The sequence below is a fragment of the Oryctolagus cuniculus genome, chromosome 3 (genome assembly GCF_964237555.1).
Source record: "Oryctolagus cuniculus chromosome 3, mOryCun1.1, whole genome shotgun sequence".
NCBI lineage: Eukaryota > Metazoa > Chordata > Mammalia > Lagomorpha > Leporidae > Oryctolagus > Oryctolagus cuniculus.
Genome location: NC_091434.1, coordinates 181,760,282 through 181,778,376, shown reverse-complemented (window position 1 = coordinate 181,778,376; position 18,095 = coordinate 181,760,282). Strand labels below are relative to the sequence as shown.

General features: G+C 38.7%; 1 protein-coding gene and 1 pseudogene across 2 annotated transcripts in view; both read left to right on the top strand.

Moving 5' to 3' along the window:
* The window catches only part of MGAM2 (maltase-glucoamylase 2 (putative)), a 98,021-nt gene extending 83,157 nt beyond the window's left edge, over window positions 1–14,864 (top strand). For both annotated transcript variants that reach the window (XM_070071389.1, XM_070071390.1), the window contains exons 46-48: window positions 3,953–4,002; window positions 7,660–7,833; window positions 9,261–14,864. In XM_070071389.1, coding sequence (XP_069927490.1) covers window positions 3,953–4,002; window positions 7,660–7,833; window positions 9,261–13,652 — 4,616 coding nt within the window. In that variant the 3' untranslated portion in view covers window positions 13,653–14,864. The remainder of the gene's footprint in view (window positions 1–3,952; window positions 4,003–7,659; window positions 7,834–9,260) is intronic.
* Window positions 13,919–14,857, top strand: LOC138848894 (probable maltase-glucoamylase 2; annotated as a pseudogene).
* Window positions 14,865–18,095: the final 3,231 nt, after the last annotated feature.

Here is an 18,095-nt window from a genome sequence, read left to right as displayed (position 1 = left end):
AAGTGCACAGTGACTCCTGTTGTTGATTTAACAATTGGCACTCTTATTTATGACATCAGTGGTCACCTGAGGCTCTTGACATGAGCTGCCAAGGCTATGGAAGCCTTTTGAGTCCACAAACTCTATCAGTATTTAGACAGGGCCATAAGCAAAGTGGAAGTTCTCTTCTCCCTTCAGAGAAAGGTACCTCCTCTTTGATGGCCCCTTCTTTCCACTGGGATCTCACTCGCAGGGATCCTTCATGTAGATAATTTTTTGCCACAGTGTCTTGGCTTTCCATGCTTGAAATGTTCTCATGAGATTTTTAGCCAGATCTGAATGCCTTAAGGGTTGGTTCTGAGGTCAGAGTGGTATTTAGGGCATTTGTCATTCTCTGAGTCTGCTGTGTGGCCTGCTTCCCATGTTGGATCATTCTCTCCTTTTTAATTCTATCTATTGTTATTACCAGACACTTGGTCTTACTTATGTGATCCAAAAGGGCCTTCTTTTAAAGCATATTTTTGAAAACCTGAGCAGTATTGATGAGAGAGAGAGAGAGTTCCCATGCACCCTATACCCAGCTTCTCCTATTATTAACATCTCATATTAGTATAATATAGTTGTTATTAGTATATTCTATGCACTAATTCTTTATTGTTGGTATTTATTGTGGGATGTCTAGCTGCATCCTTCACCTGCCTTCCTGACTTGATGTCAAAGCACACACCATTGAGGTGCACCAACCATGTCTCTAGTTGTTGTAAAATGCCCAGAGTCTAAGTGACCAATCATTTAGGATCCATGTTTTAGGGGGAAACAGAGACTCCTTGTGCTTATCTGAAGCTAATTAGGCCTAGATGAGTGATGTCAGAGTGAGCTAATAATGCTGCAGTTAGTGTATCAAACCAAGCCTCTATTTAAAAAAAAAAAAAGCCAAGACACCCTGGCCAAAACAAACAAACAAACAAACAAAAAACCTAAATGAAAGATCTCTATGAGTGAGATCCCAGTGGAAAGAACGGGCCATCAAAGAAGGAGGTACCTTTCTCTGAAGGGAGGAGAGAACTTCCACTTTGACTATGACCTTGTTTAAATAAGATCGAAGTCAGCAAACTCAAGAGGCTTCCATAGCCTTGGCAGCTCATGACTAGAGCCTAGGGAGATTACTGATGCCATAAACAAGAGTGTCAATTTGTTAAGTCAACAACAGGAGTCACTGTGCACTTACTCCTCATGTAGGATCTCTGTCCTTAATGTGTTGTACAGTGTGAATTAACAGTATAACTAGTACTCAAACAGTACTTTACACTTTGTGTTTCTATGTGGGTGCAAACTGTTGAAATCTTTTCTTAATATATACTAAATCAATCTTCTTTATATAAAGAGAATTGAAAATGAATCTTGATGTAAATGGAAGGGGAGAGAAAGCGGGAGATGGGAGGGTTGCAGGTGGGAGGGAAGTTATGGGGGGGGAAGCCACTGTAATCCATAAACTGTACTTTGGAAATTTATATTTATTAAGTAAAAGTTAAAAAAAAAAACAAGTGTATTTTGAAAATTTGTAGCCATTACCTGCAAAATTTTAAATTCCAATACAAATATTTATTTGGTCTCAGTCCCTGTAACCTCCAAAATCTTTTGAAGAAAGTGTTTCTCCTTTTTACTAAAACAGATTTAGAAATTGAAACTTAACCAGTACAGTGTAAACATATATTTAATTTAAGTGTTCTATTAACAGATTTGTTACTTGCTTAACTTTTCCTTAATTATATAAGGCAATGTAATGGCTAGTTCAAGAATAATTTTAAATAGCTATGTTAATGGAATCCCATTGTTTTAAAGTTATTCATGGCCAGGCGCCATGGCTCAATAGGCTAATCCTCCACCTGTGGCACCAGCACACCGGGTTCTAGTCCCGGTCAGGGTGCCGGATTCTGTCCCAGTTGCCCCTCTTCCAGGCCAGCTCTCTGCTGTGGCCAGGGAGTGCCGTGGAGGATGGCCCAAGTGCTCGGGCCCTGCACCCCATGGGAGACCAGGAGAAGCACCTGGCTCCTGGCTTCTGATCAGCGCAGCGTGCCGGCTGCAGTGGCCATTGTGGGGTGAACCAATTGAAAAGGAAGACCTTTCTCTCTGTCTCTCTCTCTCACTGTCCACTCTGCCTGTCAAAAAATAAATAAATAAATAAATAAATAAATAAAGTTATTCATTAGTTGTTAAGTGAGGCTGCAGTGTTTGCTTAAGTTACATTTTCTAGCTAAGGCAAAATTTCAAAATATATTTCTATATAGTGGTGTTAATTTAGAAAATTTTGAAGAATGTTAGTTTGTTCAGGGAGAGAATATGTTGGAACACTGAATAGAGATAGGATGTTGACAAGGACTAAGACCAGAATATGAAGCAATACTGACATTTAAGAAATAGGAGTTACAGGAGCCACACCAGGAGGATGAGTAAAAGAGACATCAGCTAAGGAGTGCAGCAGCCCCTAATCTCTGCTTTTGCTTTTTGTGGTTTTAGTTACTGACTATCAACCATGGTTCAAAAATATTAAATGGAAAATTCAGAAACAAACAATTGCTAAGTTTAAACTCCATACTCTTTACAGTAGTGTGATAGACCTCAGCCTGTCCCGCTCCTGGGCAGCCAGGAATAAGCCACTCCTTTGCCCAGCACGTCTGCTGTATGCACAACTCGCCTGCTAATCACTTAGTAGCTGTCTTTGTTACCAGAGTGATGGCTGCAGCATTGCAGTGTTTGTGTTCAAGGAACCTTCATTTTACTTAATGAGGATCTCAAGTTGCAAACTTTCATTGTAGGACATTGTTAGAATTGTTCTATTTTATTATTGTTGCTAATTTCTTCATTTATAAACTTTACATATGTATGTACATGTAGGAAAAATCATCATACACGTGGGGTTTGACACTATCATGGGTTCAGCTCTTAGAATTTATCCCTTGTCGATATGGTGGGGCTACTACATTTGAAGGACGAGATGTGTTAACAACTAAGAGGTCTAAATATCCTGAATGACATGAGTAGATATTTGATTTGAATGTGCTACATCATTGATAACTTTAAAAGGATCAGATTCATAAAAAGGGAAACACAAGCTGGAGTATTGGAATGCAGAACTGAATTATGAGCTGAATATAGATACGTGAGAAGCAAGTGTCTCCATTTAGAGACTTGCAACAATTAAACGTAGCACAACGGTGGCTTTGGTATAGAGAGAGTCAAGTGAAGGATTTGTCGGACCCACAGTGCCCTGGAACATCCTTGTAGCCAGGGGAGTCTAGGAAATGACTGATGGAGTAAATTCTACAGAGACAGGAATGCCTGGCTCTTAGGTTGCATGGGAGAAGGAGATAAGAGGAGAAAGAGAAGAACGTAGATAAAGTTGATGTGACTTTGATCATGAGACTGTACAACGTATTCTGAGTATGTACTCTGCACGAGCAGAGTGCTATGTACCTTATTGCCATTAACTAGGTACTATTACTGTCTCCCTTCTACAGAGTGTAAAATGGTAAGTAGCTTGCCTGAGGATGAACGTCATTAAATTCAAGAGCTGAGACTTGAGTCCATGTCAATTTAGCGTGCATTCCTAACCACTCTCCTCTACTTGGAGCTTTGTCGTCATAACTATGTGAGCATTCATGGCCAAGCACCTGCCATGTCAGCGCAGAATAATCAACCAGCAACCTTCATATTGTACCTACGGTTTATCTAGTCTTCATTTAGCTCAGACTTTCTCCGGCTTGCAACATCCTGAACCCCACCTCAAAATACCCCCTTTCACATTAACTGGAAGTGAAATATTCCTCAGCTGCTAGCTTCAGTACTTCTCAGTGATCGTCCTGATCAGTAACTGTGACCCTGCTGAGATGTTTTCTGACCAAAATGAAATGATCTGCCACAGTTGAAACAATGAGGAGTCGCTTACTCTTTTTTTTTTTTCTCTTGCTTGCAGATACCTATGAAAATGGAAACTATTTCTTGGCAAACTTCACAGCAGCTCAGGTAACAGTGCTTTATTGAATTTTCTAATCTCTGGCTACATCCACGTGAAACATTATCAGGTAATAACGTATAAATATGTATATCCCATATTTCAATGGGAGGCCTTTCCCGTGCTTACTTTTACAATTCAGGTCTGTTGGCATTAGATAAGGAAGAAGTAAGCTTTGTTTTGACAGTTATGCTGTAGACCATCATTTGGCACAAAAATAAACCTGCAATTCATGTAATTCTGGGGAAAAATAATGTCCTTGAATATGTAACGTATCTTCCAGGGGTGAAGAAGGTCCTGACTAGTGAAAAATGCCCAGTTGTGTTACTGCTTTATAAGCTATCATTATTCAATAATGTTGTGTAATAGACAACCTCAAAACCTCAGTGGCATTCAAGATGCATTAATTTAGCTCATGTGTTTGCAGAGTTCAGGTGATCTGGGCTGGATATGACTGATCTTGTTTGATCTTGTTTGGCTCAAATATATCTGCCATCCACCAGGCATCTGTTAGGCTGAAGGGAGGCTGTTGGATGTATTTACTTGCTTAGATGTCAGGTTATATAAGATGGCCTTTTGGGAAAATCTAGGCATAATCTTTTCATGATTGTGGAAGATGGCAAAAATAGAAGTGCAAATGCCTGAGTGCTTTGAAAATTCTCCTTTTGCATCATAATATTAATTTCCCATTAGTAAAGTAAATCATGTGGCTAGGCTCAGAGGAAGAGGAGAGACAGAATGCCTGATCTAGTGGTGGGGGCCTGATCTATGATGAAATATGGAGAGGGATGGATGAAAAATTGGAGACACTAAGGCAATCAATGTACCGCATGGTGAATCATCTATTTTACTGTAATTAGACTTGGAGGGGCATTCGATGTCAAATCTAGAATCTGCTTCTCTATAGATTTTACTTTTTGAATTAAACTAGGGAATACTAGCATACAAATGCATCATCACTTTTCTGTAACAGTGTTTCAAGTATTTGAATATGGCTGTCATAAACAATTCCTATCTTCTTCTCATAGAATTATACATCTCCATGCTAACTTTACATTTACCATATTTTGTTCTTATGGCGGTTTACAGATCTGAGTATTCTGTTTGGAATGCATTTTGCTTTCATTTCTTTTGGTACCCAGAATTGAGAGCTTATTTTAGAATTATACTGTCCGATATAACACTACCTAGTCACATGTGGCTAGTGAACATCTGAAATGTGGTTATTGAGCATTTGAAATATTCAAAAGCTCAGTTTGATTATAAAAATGACTCATGAATATTTTCATAATGAACACGTGCTGAAATAATATTTTGGATACATTGGATTAAACTACACTTTAAATTCAATTTTTCTTTCTAAAAAGTGAGACTGACTACTAGAAAATTTTAAATTGTGTTTGAGGGAACTTCAAATAATTCATTTAAGAGAGAATTAAAAATTAAGTTTATTTTAATGTAAAAATTTTGAAATCCATATGTAGTTTTTCATAACATGCATCCTTCATAAATTTTCCTTTTAAAAATATTTTTAATTAATATGTAATAATGGTATATTTTTATGGGGTACAGTGCAGTATTTCAACTTATATATATGGTATAAACTGGTCAGGTAAGTAGCATAATTAACATTTCCGTTTCCTAATTTTTTCTTTATGTTTGAAGCCTAAGCTCACTTTTCTAGTTCCTCATATAGGATATAATATATTATTGTGATCTATAGTGGCTCCATGGTACTTTGGAGCACTAGAATTCATTACTTCCATTGAACAGTTTTAGTGCATGTTAATAAACCTCCCTCTATTCCCTGTCCTCCCACCTGTCTCAGCCCCTAGTAATCACAATTCTAAATTCAGATGGATTTTTAACAAACATGAATTTTTTTTTCTAGAGATACAATTTATTTTTATTTGCTCTTTAGTTTGATAATTGTCAATGTGACTTTCTTTTTTATTTTTTAATTTTTTTGGTTTTATTTTTTAACTTTTATTTAATTAATGTAAATTTCCAAAGTACAGCTTATGGATTACAATGGCTTCCCCCCTCATAACTTCCCTCCCACCCGCAACCCTCCCCTTTCCCTCTCCCTCCCCTCTTCCATTCACATCAAGATTCATTTTCAATTCTCTTTATATACAGAAGATCAGTTTAGCATATATTAAGTAAAGATTTCAACAGTTTGCACCCACATAGAAACACAAAGTGATAAATACTGTTTCAGTACTAGCATTAAATCTCAATGTACAGCACATTAAGGACAGAGATCCTACATGAGGAGTAAGTGCGCAGTGACTCCTGTTGTTGACTTAACAAATTGACACTCTTTGGCTTTCCATGCCTGAAATACTCTCATGGGCTTTTCAGCCGGATCTGCATGCCTTAAGGGCTGATTCTGAGGCCAGAGTGCTGTTTAGGACATCTGCCATTCTATGGGTCTGCTGTGTATCTTGCTTCCCATGTTGGATCATTCTCTCCCTTTTTTATTCTATCAGTTAGTATTCGCAGACACTAGTCTTGTTTGTGTGATCCCTTTGACTCTTATACCTATCAGTGTGATCAATTGTGAACTGAAATTGATCACTTGGACTAGTGAGATGGCATTGGTACATGCAACCTTGATGGGGCTGTATTGGAATCCCCTGGCACATTTCTAACTCCACCATTTGGGGCAAGTCCGATTGAGCCTTTCAGAACTTTTGAAAATATTTATTTATTTATTTAAGAGTCAGTTACAGAGAGAGGGAGAAACAAAAGAAATCTTCCATGCACTGGTTCACCCCTCAAATGGAAGCAACAGCCAGGGCTGGGCCAGGCTGAAGTTAGTAGCCAGGAACTTCATCCTGGTCTCCCATGTGGGTGCAGGAGCCCAAGCACTTGGGTCATATTCCACTGCTTTCCCAAGCCATTAGCAGGTATCTGAATCAGAAGTCGAGCAGCTGGGACATGAGCTGGAGCCCACAGGGGATGCTGGCATGGCAGGCGGTAGCTTTACCTGCTGCACCTCAGTGCTGGTCCTCCTGCCAGCACTTTTGAAGTTTCAAATCCTCTCCAAATTTTTCCTTGACTACCCAATTTCCAGAGTGATTTTTTTCCTTTTTCTTCATAACTAAAATAAATATTCACTCTGATTTTCATTTGGCATTAATTATGTGTCATTTCATGGTTTACTTCACATTATTTTAATACTCATATTGATACTTTAAAAGTTCATGATTTAGATAAATTCTGATTATTCTTGCGACCTGTCCTTTATCTAAGTATGTTTTACCATGCTTCTTTGTTCACTTTGTGTTAATTAATGCAATGGTACACACAGAAGCTCGTTCTGATTCCAAGTTATGTCATTTAGCTATGTGCCTCAGGTTACTCCATTCTCTAGACCTGATGTTTCCTGATCTGTAAGTCAGGGATAATGACTCTTGTAATTATCATTGTAATTATTAATAATATCATAGGTAAAATAACTTTTATAATGATAGTGCATCAACCTAATTTGGGATCATCAGATTTTTAATTTTAGCTGGTACTCAGAAAATACATCCTCCTGAAGTGTTCAACTAAAATAAAAACAACAAAACAGTACCATTAAAGTAGTTTGATGTTTCTTAACATTTTAATGTATAGCATAGTCTATCAACAATGCATGATGTGTGTGTGTTCTCTTATAGAACATCTTGCAAATCAAGACCGTATACAATAGGTTTTTGAGTGACTCAAATCCACTTAATGTTGGATATATTAGAATCTGGGGTATGAACTCTGGTCATGTAAATCAAGTCAATTTCACCTATAACAACGAGCTATTCATGGAGATGAATTTTAGGAGTGACCCTTATAATCAGGTATGTCTAAAGGAATAGTATCATAATCTAATTATATTCTGAAAAATCATCAACATTATCATTTTTATATGTATATGTATTAGAGACATTATAAATATGTACAATATGATGTACATAGTTACAAGTGTTGAGTAATATTGTAAAATTCACAGTGTTAGTTCTCCCAATATAATCCAGAAATCAGTGATCAGTGGCCTGATTTAATCTTTTCCACATGTTTACCAAAGAAATTCTGCTTCCCCAGGCCATAGCAGAGAGCTGGATCAGAAGTGGAGCAGCCGGGTCTCAAACTGATGCCCATATGAGATGTCAGCGCTTCAGGCCAGGGTGTTAACTCGCTTTGCCACAGCGCCAGCCCCTGATATTGTTTTAATATGTTGGTTTTCCAGACTAGCAGAACAACACCAATTTACTTCTGCTTCAGAGACTAAAACTGCAAAAAGAGTGATTCCCTAAAATTGTTTGTTTTTCCTTTTTGCTAAAGCCATTTGTACTTGTAGTCATTTGACGGATTTTATAGGTTGATGAAAATTGGCAGTACAATATGGTCATCATCAAATGAATATATTCCAGCTGTGGTATAAGATAAAATTATTTGGTTAACAAAACAGAGTGACATAAAAAATAGACTCAAGGTCTGCTGTGAGTTGCTAGAATTAATTACACCAGCATTTTGAAAGATGAATTACTAATAGAATTACCAAGAGCAACCACAAAGGGAAAAGGATTCCACTGTAGAATATGAAACTAATCACAGGTATGGGTCCAGTATCCCACAAGGAGTGGTTTAGGAAAGTGAACATGGATTACTATAGTTTGTGTTCTCTAAAAGGTGTGAAAGATACCCGGACAGGATTTGAATTCTGAAAAGTGATCCTTCTGAACACCCAAACAGATCCTTTTTCTCTTAATACTTATGTATTTTAAATATTTTAAAATATTTGCCTCAAGCCATTGAGTTTAAAATGATTCCTTGCAAATAATTGCATATACTTAAGACTGATATAGAAAATTTTTGAATACTTTCTTCTAGAAACCATATGGCTTATCAGGTGCCTGTTATCTACCAGGTACTTTATGAGCTTTTGGGAAAAGAGAAAGAATGAAACCGGATTGCCATCAGGAAGGCCAAAATCCAATGGCAAGACAAAGAGACATTAATGAACAGTAGTTTAAATAACTGCTGAGCCTATTTGTGAAGACAGTGATTCTGATGAAATGGAGTAGGAAGAAGCCCAGGCATTATGCACATAGAACATCTCTCATATTAATCTGACAGGGAATCAACATGAACTGAAAAGGAATGTTTACACCCTGTTATTCTCAGAAAAGAATGAATATGCCATTTTTGTTACAGTACAATTTGAGATCTTACTAAAACTGCTATGTAAGATTTCAAGTACCAACTTTCTCTTCTTCTCTGGCAGACACTAACAATTCAATGGACCGACAAGAATATCAGCCTGGAAAAGTTAACTGAGGTTATTTGGACTTATGGTGATCCTATACATCCTACTTCTGCTATGACAAGTACCTTTCCAATAAGTTCTCATCCATCTCCAGTGACTACAAAGACTACTAGTTTTGAGACTATCACTAGTTCTACTACTGCAAATACTGCTGTTAGTACTACTGATGCAACAACTGGTACAGGAGTTACTAATGCACCTACTCTGTATCCTACAAGCACCAGTTCTACTGTTCCCAGTATAACCACTCCTTTCCCCACAAGTACTATCGATGCAACAACTAGTGGCCTTGATAAAACCACTTCTTTCCCCATAAGTACATTTGATGCTACAAGTAGTACCAGTGTTCCTGACACAACCACGCTTTACCCACTTTTGACTACTACTGATATCAATAGTGCAACTGTTCCCACAAAAACAACTCCTTTGACCATAATTACTACAAATCCAACAACTGTTACAAGAGATCCTGGAACAAATACTCCTTCACCTACAAATAGTGCTACAGACAGCACCAGCGCTACCATTTCTATCGTTACTCCTTTCCCCACAAATACTATTGAGGTTACAACTAGTGCTACTTCTGCTGGTACATCTGTTCCTACTGCCTCCAATACTACTATTGTAAGTAGTAATACCAGCACTGCTGTCACAGCCACACCATTCTCAACCAGTATTACTGAGGCTACCACTAGCATTACTGCTGCAGATACAATTCTGCCTTCCACAACAAGTATTTCTACTGCTAGCTCAAGTGATACTGTTCCTATTACAACTGCTCCTTTCGTGACCAATATGACTGCAGTTAGCAACATTACTGCTGTACTTGTCACCTCAACTCTAGCCCCAACAAATCCCACTGAGTTTACCACAAGTACCTTTACTCCTAACATAACTACTTCTTTCCCAACAAGTGCCACTAACATTAGCTCTAGCACAGTAAATCCTAATGCAACCATTCCCTCCTTTACAAGTACTGCTGTTCCTCTGACAACCAGTCCATCACCTCCACCTCCTAGTGATGGTACCACTAGTCCTTCCTCCATGAGTCCTACTAATGAAAGCACAAGTACTGCTGCATCCAATGTGACTACCTCTTCTATAAGTACTACCAGCATTAACACGAATGCTACTACTCCAGTCACAGACCTTCCTTTCCCAACAAGTACTATTGATGAAACAACTAACATTACTGTCCCTGATACATCTGCGCCTTTGGATTCAAGTACTACTCCTCTGGTCAGTGATACCACCACTGCTGTCACAGCCACACCATTGACCAGTACTGCTGAGGCTACCACTCATATTACTGCTGCAGGTACAATTCTGCCTTCCACAACAAGTATTACTACTGCTAGCTCAAGTGATACTGTTCCTATTACAACTGCTCCTTTCGTGACCAATATGACTGCAGTTAGCAACATTACTGCTGTACTTGTCACCTCAACTGTAGCCCCAACAAATCCCACTGAGTTTACCACAAGTACCTTTACTCCTAACATAACTACTTCTTTCCCAACAAGTGCCACTAACATTAGCTCTAGCACAGTAAATCCTAATGCAACCATTCCCTCCTTTACAAGTACTGCTGTTCCTCTGACAACCAGTCCATCACCTCCACCTCCTAGTGATGGTACCACTAGTCCTGTGATTCCTGATATCACTACTCCTTCCTCCATGAGTCCTACTAATGATAGCACTAGTACTGCTGCATCCAATGTGACTACCTCTTCTGTAAGTACTACCAGCATTAACACGAATGCTACTACTCCAGTCACAGACCTTCCTTTCCCAACAAGTACTATTGATGAAACAACTAACATTACTGTCCCTGATACATCTGCGCCTTTGGATTCAAGTACTACTCCTCTGATCAGTTATACCACCACTGCTGTCACAGCCACACCATTCTCAACCAGTATTACTGAGGCTACCACTAGTATTACAGCTGCAGGTACAATTCTGCCTTCCACAACAAGTATTTCTACTGCTAGCTCAAGTGATACTGTTCCTATTACAACTGCTCCTTTCGTGACCAATATGACTGCAGTTAGCAACATTACTGCTGTACTTGTCACCTCAACTCTAGCCCCAACAAATCCCACTGAGTTTACCACAAGTACCTTTACTCCTAACATAACTACTTCTTTCCCAACAAGTGCCACTAACATTAGCTCTAGCACAGTAAATCCTAATGCAACCATTCCCTCCTTTACAAGTACTGCTGTTCCTCTGACAACCAGTTCATCACCTCCACCTCCTAGTGATGGTACCACTAGTCCTTCCTCCATGAGTCCTACTAATGATAGCACAGGTACTGCTGCATCCAATGTGACTACCTCTTCTATAAGTACTACCAGCATTAACACGAATGCTACTACTCCAGTCACAGACCTTCCTTTCCCAACAAGTACTATTGATGAAACAACTAACATTACTGTCCCTGATACATCTGCGCCTTTGGATTCAAGTACTACTCCTCTGATCAGTTATACCACCACTGCTGTCACAGCCACACCATTCTCAACCAGTATTACTGAGGCTACCACTAGTATTACTGCTGCAGGTACAATTCTGCCTTCCACAACAAGTATTACTACTGCTAGCTCAAGTGATACTGTTCCTATTACAACTGCTCCTTTCGTGACCAATATGACTGCAGTTAGCAACATTACTGCTGTACTTGTCACCTCAACTCTAGCCCCAACAAATCCCACTGAGTTTACCACAAGTACCTTTACTCCTAACATAACTACTTCTTTCCCAACAAGTGCCACTAACATTAGCTCTAGCACAGTAAATCCTAATGCAACCATTCCCTCCTTTACAAGTACTGCTGTTCCTCTGACAACCAGTTCATCACCTCCACCTCCTAGTGATGGTACCACTAGTCCTTCCTCCATGAGTCCTACTAATGATAGCACAGGTACTGCTGCATCCAATGTGACTACCTCTTCTATAAGTACTACCAGCATTAACACTAATGCTACTACTCCTATCACAGACCTTCCTTTCCCAACAAGTACTATTGATGAAACAACTAACATTACTGTCCCTGATACATCTGTGCCTTTGGATTCAAGTACTACTCCTCTGATCAGTTATACCACCACTGCTGTCACAGCCACACCATTGACCAGTACTGCTGAGGCTACCACTCGTATTACTGCTGCAGGTACAATTCTGCCTTCCACAACAAGTATTTCTACTGCTAGCTCAAGTGATACTGTTCCTATTACAACTGCTCCTTTCGTGACCAATATGACTGCAGTTAGCAACATTACTGCTGTACTTGTCACCTCAACTGTAGCCCCAACAAATCCCACTGAGTTTACCACAAGTACCTTTACTCCTAACATAACTACTTCTTTCCCAACAAGTGCCACTAACATTAGCTCTAGCACAGTAAATCCTAATGCAACCATTCCCTCCTTTACAAGTACTGCTGTTCCTCTGACAACCAGTTCATCACCTCCACCTCCTAGTGATGGTACCACTAGTCCTTCCTCCATGAGTCCTACTAATGATAGCACAAGTACTGCTGCATCCAATGTGACTACCTCTTCTATAAGTACTACCAGCATTAACACGAATGCTACTACTCCAGTCACAGACCTTCCTTTCCCAACAAGTACTATTGATGAAACAACTAACATTACTGTCCCTGATACATCTGTGCCTTTGGATTCAAGTACTACTCCTCTGATCAGTGATACCACCACTGCTGTCACAGCCACACCATTCTCAACCAGTATTACTGAGGCTACCACTCGTATTACTGCTGCAGGTACAATTCTGCCTTCCACAACAAGTATTTCTACTGCTAGCTCAAGTGATACTGTTCCTATTACAACTGCTCCTTTCGTGACCAATATGACTGCAGTTAGCAACATTACTGCTGTACTTGTCACCTCAACTCTAGCCCCAACAAATCCCACTGAGTTTACCACAAGTACCTTTACTCCTAACATAACTACTTCTTTCCCAACAAGTGCCACTAACATTAGCTCTAGTGCAGTAATTCCTAATGCAACCATTGTCTCCCTTACAAGTACTGCTGATGCTACTACTAGTACTAATGTTGCTATGACAATCAATTCATTATCAACTCCACCTTCTTATGGTGGCACTAATCCTGTTATTACTAATATCACCACTCCTTCCTCCACAAGCCCTAGTAATGATAGCACAAGTACTGTTTTATCCAATGTGACTGCTTCTTACTCTACAGTTATTACCAATATTAATACTAATGCTACTACTCCAGTCACAGTCCTTCCTTTTCCAACAAGTACTACTGATGCAGCAACTAACATCACTGTCCCTGATACATCTGTTCCCTCTGCCTGAAGTACTTCATCCCTACCAACACTACTGAGGCTAGCATTACTATTACTATTACAAATATAACTGTACCTTTCCCTACATGTTTTACTACTAGTAACTCTAATGATACTGTTACAATCTCAGCTACTTTTTTGTGGCAAATAGTTCTGATCCTATCAAAAGTACTGCTGTTGAATTTACCACTACTTCCCCTATAACAAGTCTCAATGATGTTAGCATTAATATTATTACTTCTAATTTAACTATTTCTTTCTCTATAAGTACTACTAATGTTAGGACCTGTACTACTACTATTCCTAATGTAAGTGCTTATTCTATAAGTACTGGTTATGTTAGTATTAGTACTACTGTTCTTAAAGCTAATACTCCTTTTATAACAAACACTGCTGATTTTAGCCTTAGTTCTGGTTTTCCTGTTATAACTACACCTTCGCCTATGATTCTAGCATTACCACTCCCTCTGATCTGAGTACTTATGGTACTAGCCCTAATGCTACTCTTCGAATTACGGCTACACCTTCTACAATGACTGGTGCTCATGCTACTAGCCCTAGATTCTCTATTAGGACTATTTCTTTCTCTTAAAGTACTGATGCTGTGAATGGTACTGTTGTTATGATAACTACTTCTCCTCTAAGCATTGATGTTACTAGTACTACTACTGATGCTTCTATTACAAATACATGACTCCCTATAGTGTCTGGTAATGATTGCACTAGTAATATTATTTCTATAGTGACAACTCCTTCTCCTACTAATACTCGTGCTGCTAGCACTGATCCTCTTTCTGGTGTGACTAATCCTTTTTCTACAAGTACAAGTGCTGCTAGCATTGGCAATATTGATCCTGTTGTGACTACTCCTTCTTCTATTGATACAAATAATACTGTGTCTGATATGACTACTCATTATCAAACTCCTCCCACCACTCCTACTCCTATTCTTACTTCTATCCTCTTTTCTACTGCCCCAATTTTGAGCACATTTCCAACAACAAAAGTACATTTGCTACTTATATAATCACTAATTTTACTACATCTACTAATGAAAATAGCACTAATTTTAACACTCCAGATACAAAAACTACCATGATAATAGATGCTGTAGTTGCTGCTACCAGTAACAAATATATTACCATGAGTCCAGATACAGCAGTTACTTCTACAGCCAAATTCACCACACATACACTTCCCAATCCACGTCAATGAATTCTGTAAGCACTTTCTTACCAGAAGGAATAAGTGCTACCTACCTGAGCAGTGTTATAGTGCAGTGATACCTCTACAGATCTGGGCCATGACACCTCTCCCATCATAACAATCTCAACAGACAGCCTCAGTCTAGCAAGAACAACTACTGGTACCCTTAGCCCCACAGATACTATCTTTGTTGTGGCAACTACTGCAAACACATTACTACCTACTACTCAAGACTTTATTTCCTCTCCCCCTAACCACTGCTGATGCTAAAACTGCCACAACAGACATGACACCATTCACTATTCCACATTCTGCTACTGCTAAAACCACCATCCTTAGATCACACCACATTGACTCCCACAAATTGTTCTAATCTAGGTACCAATAATAATACTATCACAAGTACTGCAGCCACTGCTATGCATTCAGTTACAACAAATATTAACAATATTGCCACTGGAAGAAGCACAAATACAGCTGCAGGATTAATTATAGTTTTTATGATTACAAATTCTACTTCTATAGAAACTACCACTCAACTCATTTCAGCTCCACCTCCTACAGGCACCCCTGGTGACACAACCACAGCTAATGCATCTCCAACTGCACTTCCCAGAAACATTTCCACTCTTTGTTCTACAGATACCCCTACCCATGCTTTAAATGCCGCCTTCACAGGCACTTGAGATACCACCACACCAGTCACTGCCAATACAAGTATTAGTAGTGCAATAGCAATTGTTTCAGATATTAAAGGTACCCACTAAAGACAATCAGTTTATGTTGTGTCATCATCACAACTCTTTTCTGTTGTGAATACTTTTTGTACCACTGAGAGTACAATTGTAGTTAGTTCCTAAGACTTTGTCACTCCTCTTGTATAACCACTATAGACACTATTAAAGTTACTCGTGGTAACACCATTACAGCACATACCATCACTAGAGCTACACATGGTTTCAACAAAAATTCACAAATTCAATAACAGCTTTTGATAGAGTCCTTATAAACCCTTACCCTTCAGGTACTACAGCTATTCCTACCACCAATACTATAAGCAGTAAAGGACACAGAGTAAATATTACTGATATGGGTGACTCTAGCAGTATTATAGGTAACACTGTACACACTTATATTCCAAATATCACAATAGCTTCAGACAAGATATCAGCTACTGTTCTAGATAAAGAAACTCACCATCTGATACCTCTAAGTTATAGAGGTATAACAGTTGTTATATCTGTAAATGCTGCATTGTGAGAATATATTCCTTAGTTCCTACCATTCCTGTTAGAACAATATGGGATGCTACTCCATCTACTTATATTGTAAATGCCATAAATGATACTCTTTAACCATTAGAGAAAACCAGTAGATATGGAATTTCATGATACCTATGTTTTTGCAAATATAAGTACTCTAACCATAACATTTATGGCTACTCTAAGCTCTGCAGAATTGTAGATAATTGAGATTGCATCAGTTGCATGTTTTTAAGTTTCTTAATCAAAACTTCTTCAGTAAACTCTTAGTTAAAACCAGATCTGGTGGATTGTGAAAGTTCAGCCCTGGGACAGTATTCCCAAATGTGATCCCAGGACATTTTCCAGGAAGCATAAGGTCAAATATATGTTCATAATAACACTAAGCTGTTATTTGCCTTTTATGTCTGTCCTCCCATTGGTATACAGTGGCATTTTCCAGGGACTCTATGCTGTGTGGTGTCACAGTAGATGAATATTGAAACAGATACAAGAGTCTAGCTGTCTTCTATTAAACCAAACATTAAACGGATTTCTTTTAAAATATTATTTAAGTTATACAAGCTTCATATATTTCACATATATAGATTTAGGAACATAGTGACACTCCCCCCCACCCCAGCCCCAACCCTTCTTCCTCCTCCCTCTCACATGCCTTAATTTTTACAAAGGTCTATTTACAGTTTACTTAATGATAAAAGTGTGAGAAAAGTCCATTCTTACTGATTGCTTTTTGTTTTGTAAAATGTTTATTTTTCACAAGATATATTATTTATGTTAACACATAATAGGTATATTGTTATTTTCAATTAATTAAAAATAAATATTTTACAGATGACTTCATTTAAATTTCTTTGAAGTTTTATTTTTAAAAGAGAAATACATAATCGTTGGGTATAACATGGTAGCTTTTTGCATGTATAGTTTGCTTAATGGTCAAATCAGGATAATTAGCTCATCCATCACCTCAATATTTATGATTTCTTGGTAGTAAGAACATTCAAAGTCTTCTCTCCTAGCTATATTGATATGTATAACAGAATGTGTAACAGAGTTCCAGAGATGATGATTCTTGAACATTGTACCTGTTGTCCAACATTGCCACCTCCCCTCCTCAGCCTCTGGTAACCACCGTTCTATTCTCTATCTATGTTTTTAGATTTCACAAGTGATAAGATCATGCTGTATTTGGCTTATTTCACTTAACACAGCACCTTCCACGTTCATCCATAGCATTGCAAATGACAGAATTTCCCCAATTTTTATGGTTGAATAGTATTCTTTTATGTACATATACCACATTTTCTTTATCCATTCATCTATGAGAACTTAAAATTTATTTGAAAGGCAGAGACAGGCAGACAGAGAGAGAGAGAGGAGTCCACCCGTTAGTTTACTCCCCAAATGCCCATTACAACCAGAGCTAGGCCAGGCCAAAGCCAGGAACCTGGAAATCCATCTGGGTCTCCCTCATGGATGGTGGGAACCCAAATGCTTGAGACATGATCTGCTGTCTCCCAGGGTGTGCATTACCAGGAAGCTGGATTGGAAGCAGAGGCAAGACCCAAACTCAAGAACTCTGATATAGAATACGCAAGTGCCAAGCAGGGACTTAACCCTCTGTGCCACAATGCCCACCTTATTACGTTACCCTTCGAGGGTCTCCTAACCACTAACTGGCACTTCTCTGTCACAGTAGCCTAGATAAGCATGAAGCTTTTGGACTTTCAGTTTGTGGTGGAATATGGATTCCATGACACTGTGTGGGAAAAGATGATGTAAGTAAAAATCATCCTGATAGCTTTCATTTATGTGACGTCACTGTGCTTAATGTCTTACATGTATTATCTAAGTAAATATGTAAAAATAATCCTATTAGAAATATAAAGGACAGCACTGTGACATAGCAGGTTAGGCTCCCCGCTGGTGCGCCTGAGTGGGGAGAAGAGGATGGCCTGGTGCTTGGTCCCCTGCACCCACGCAGG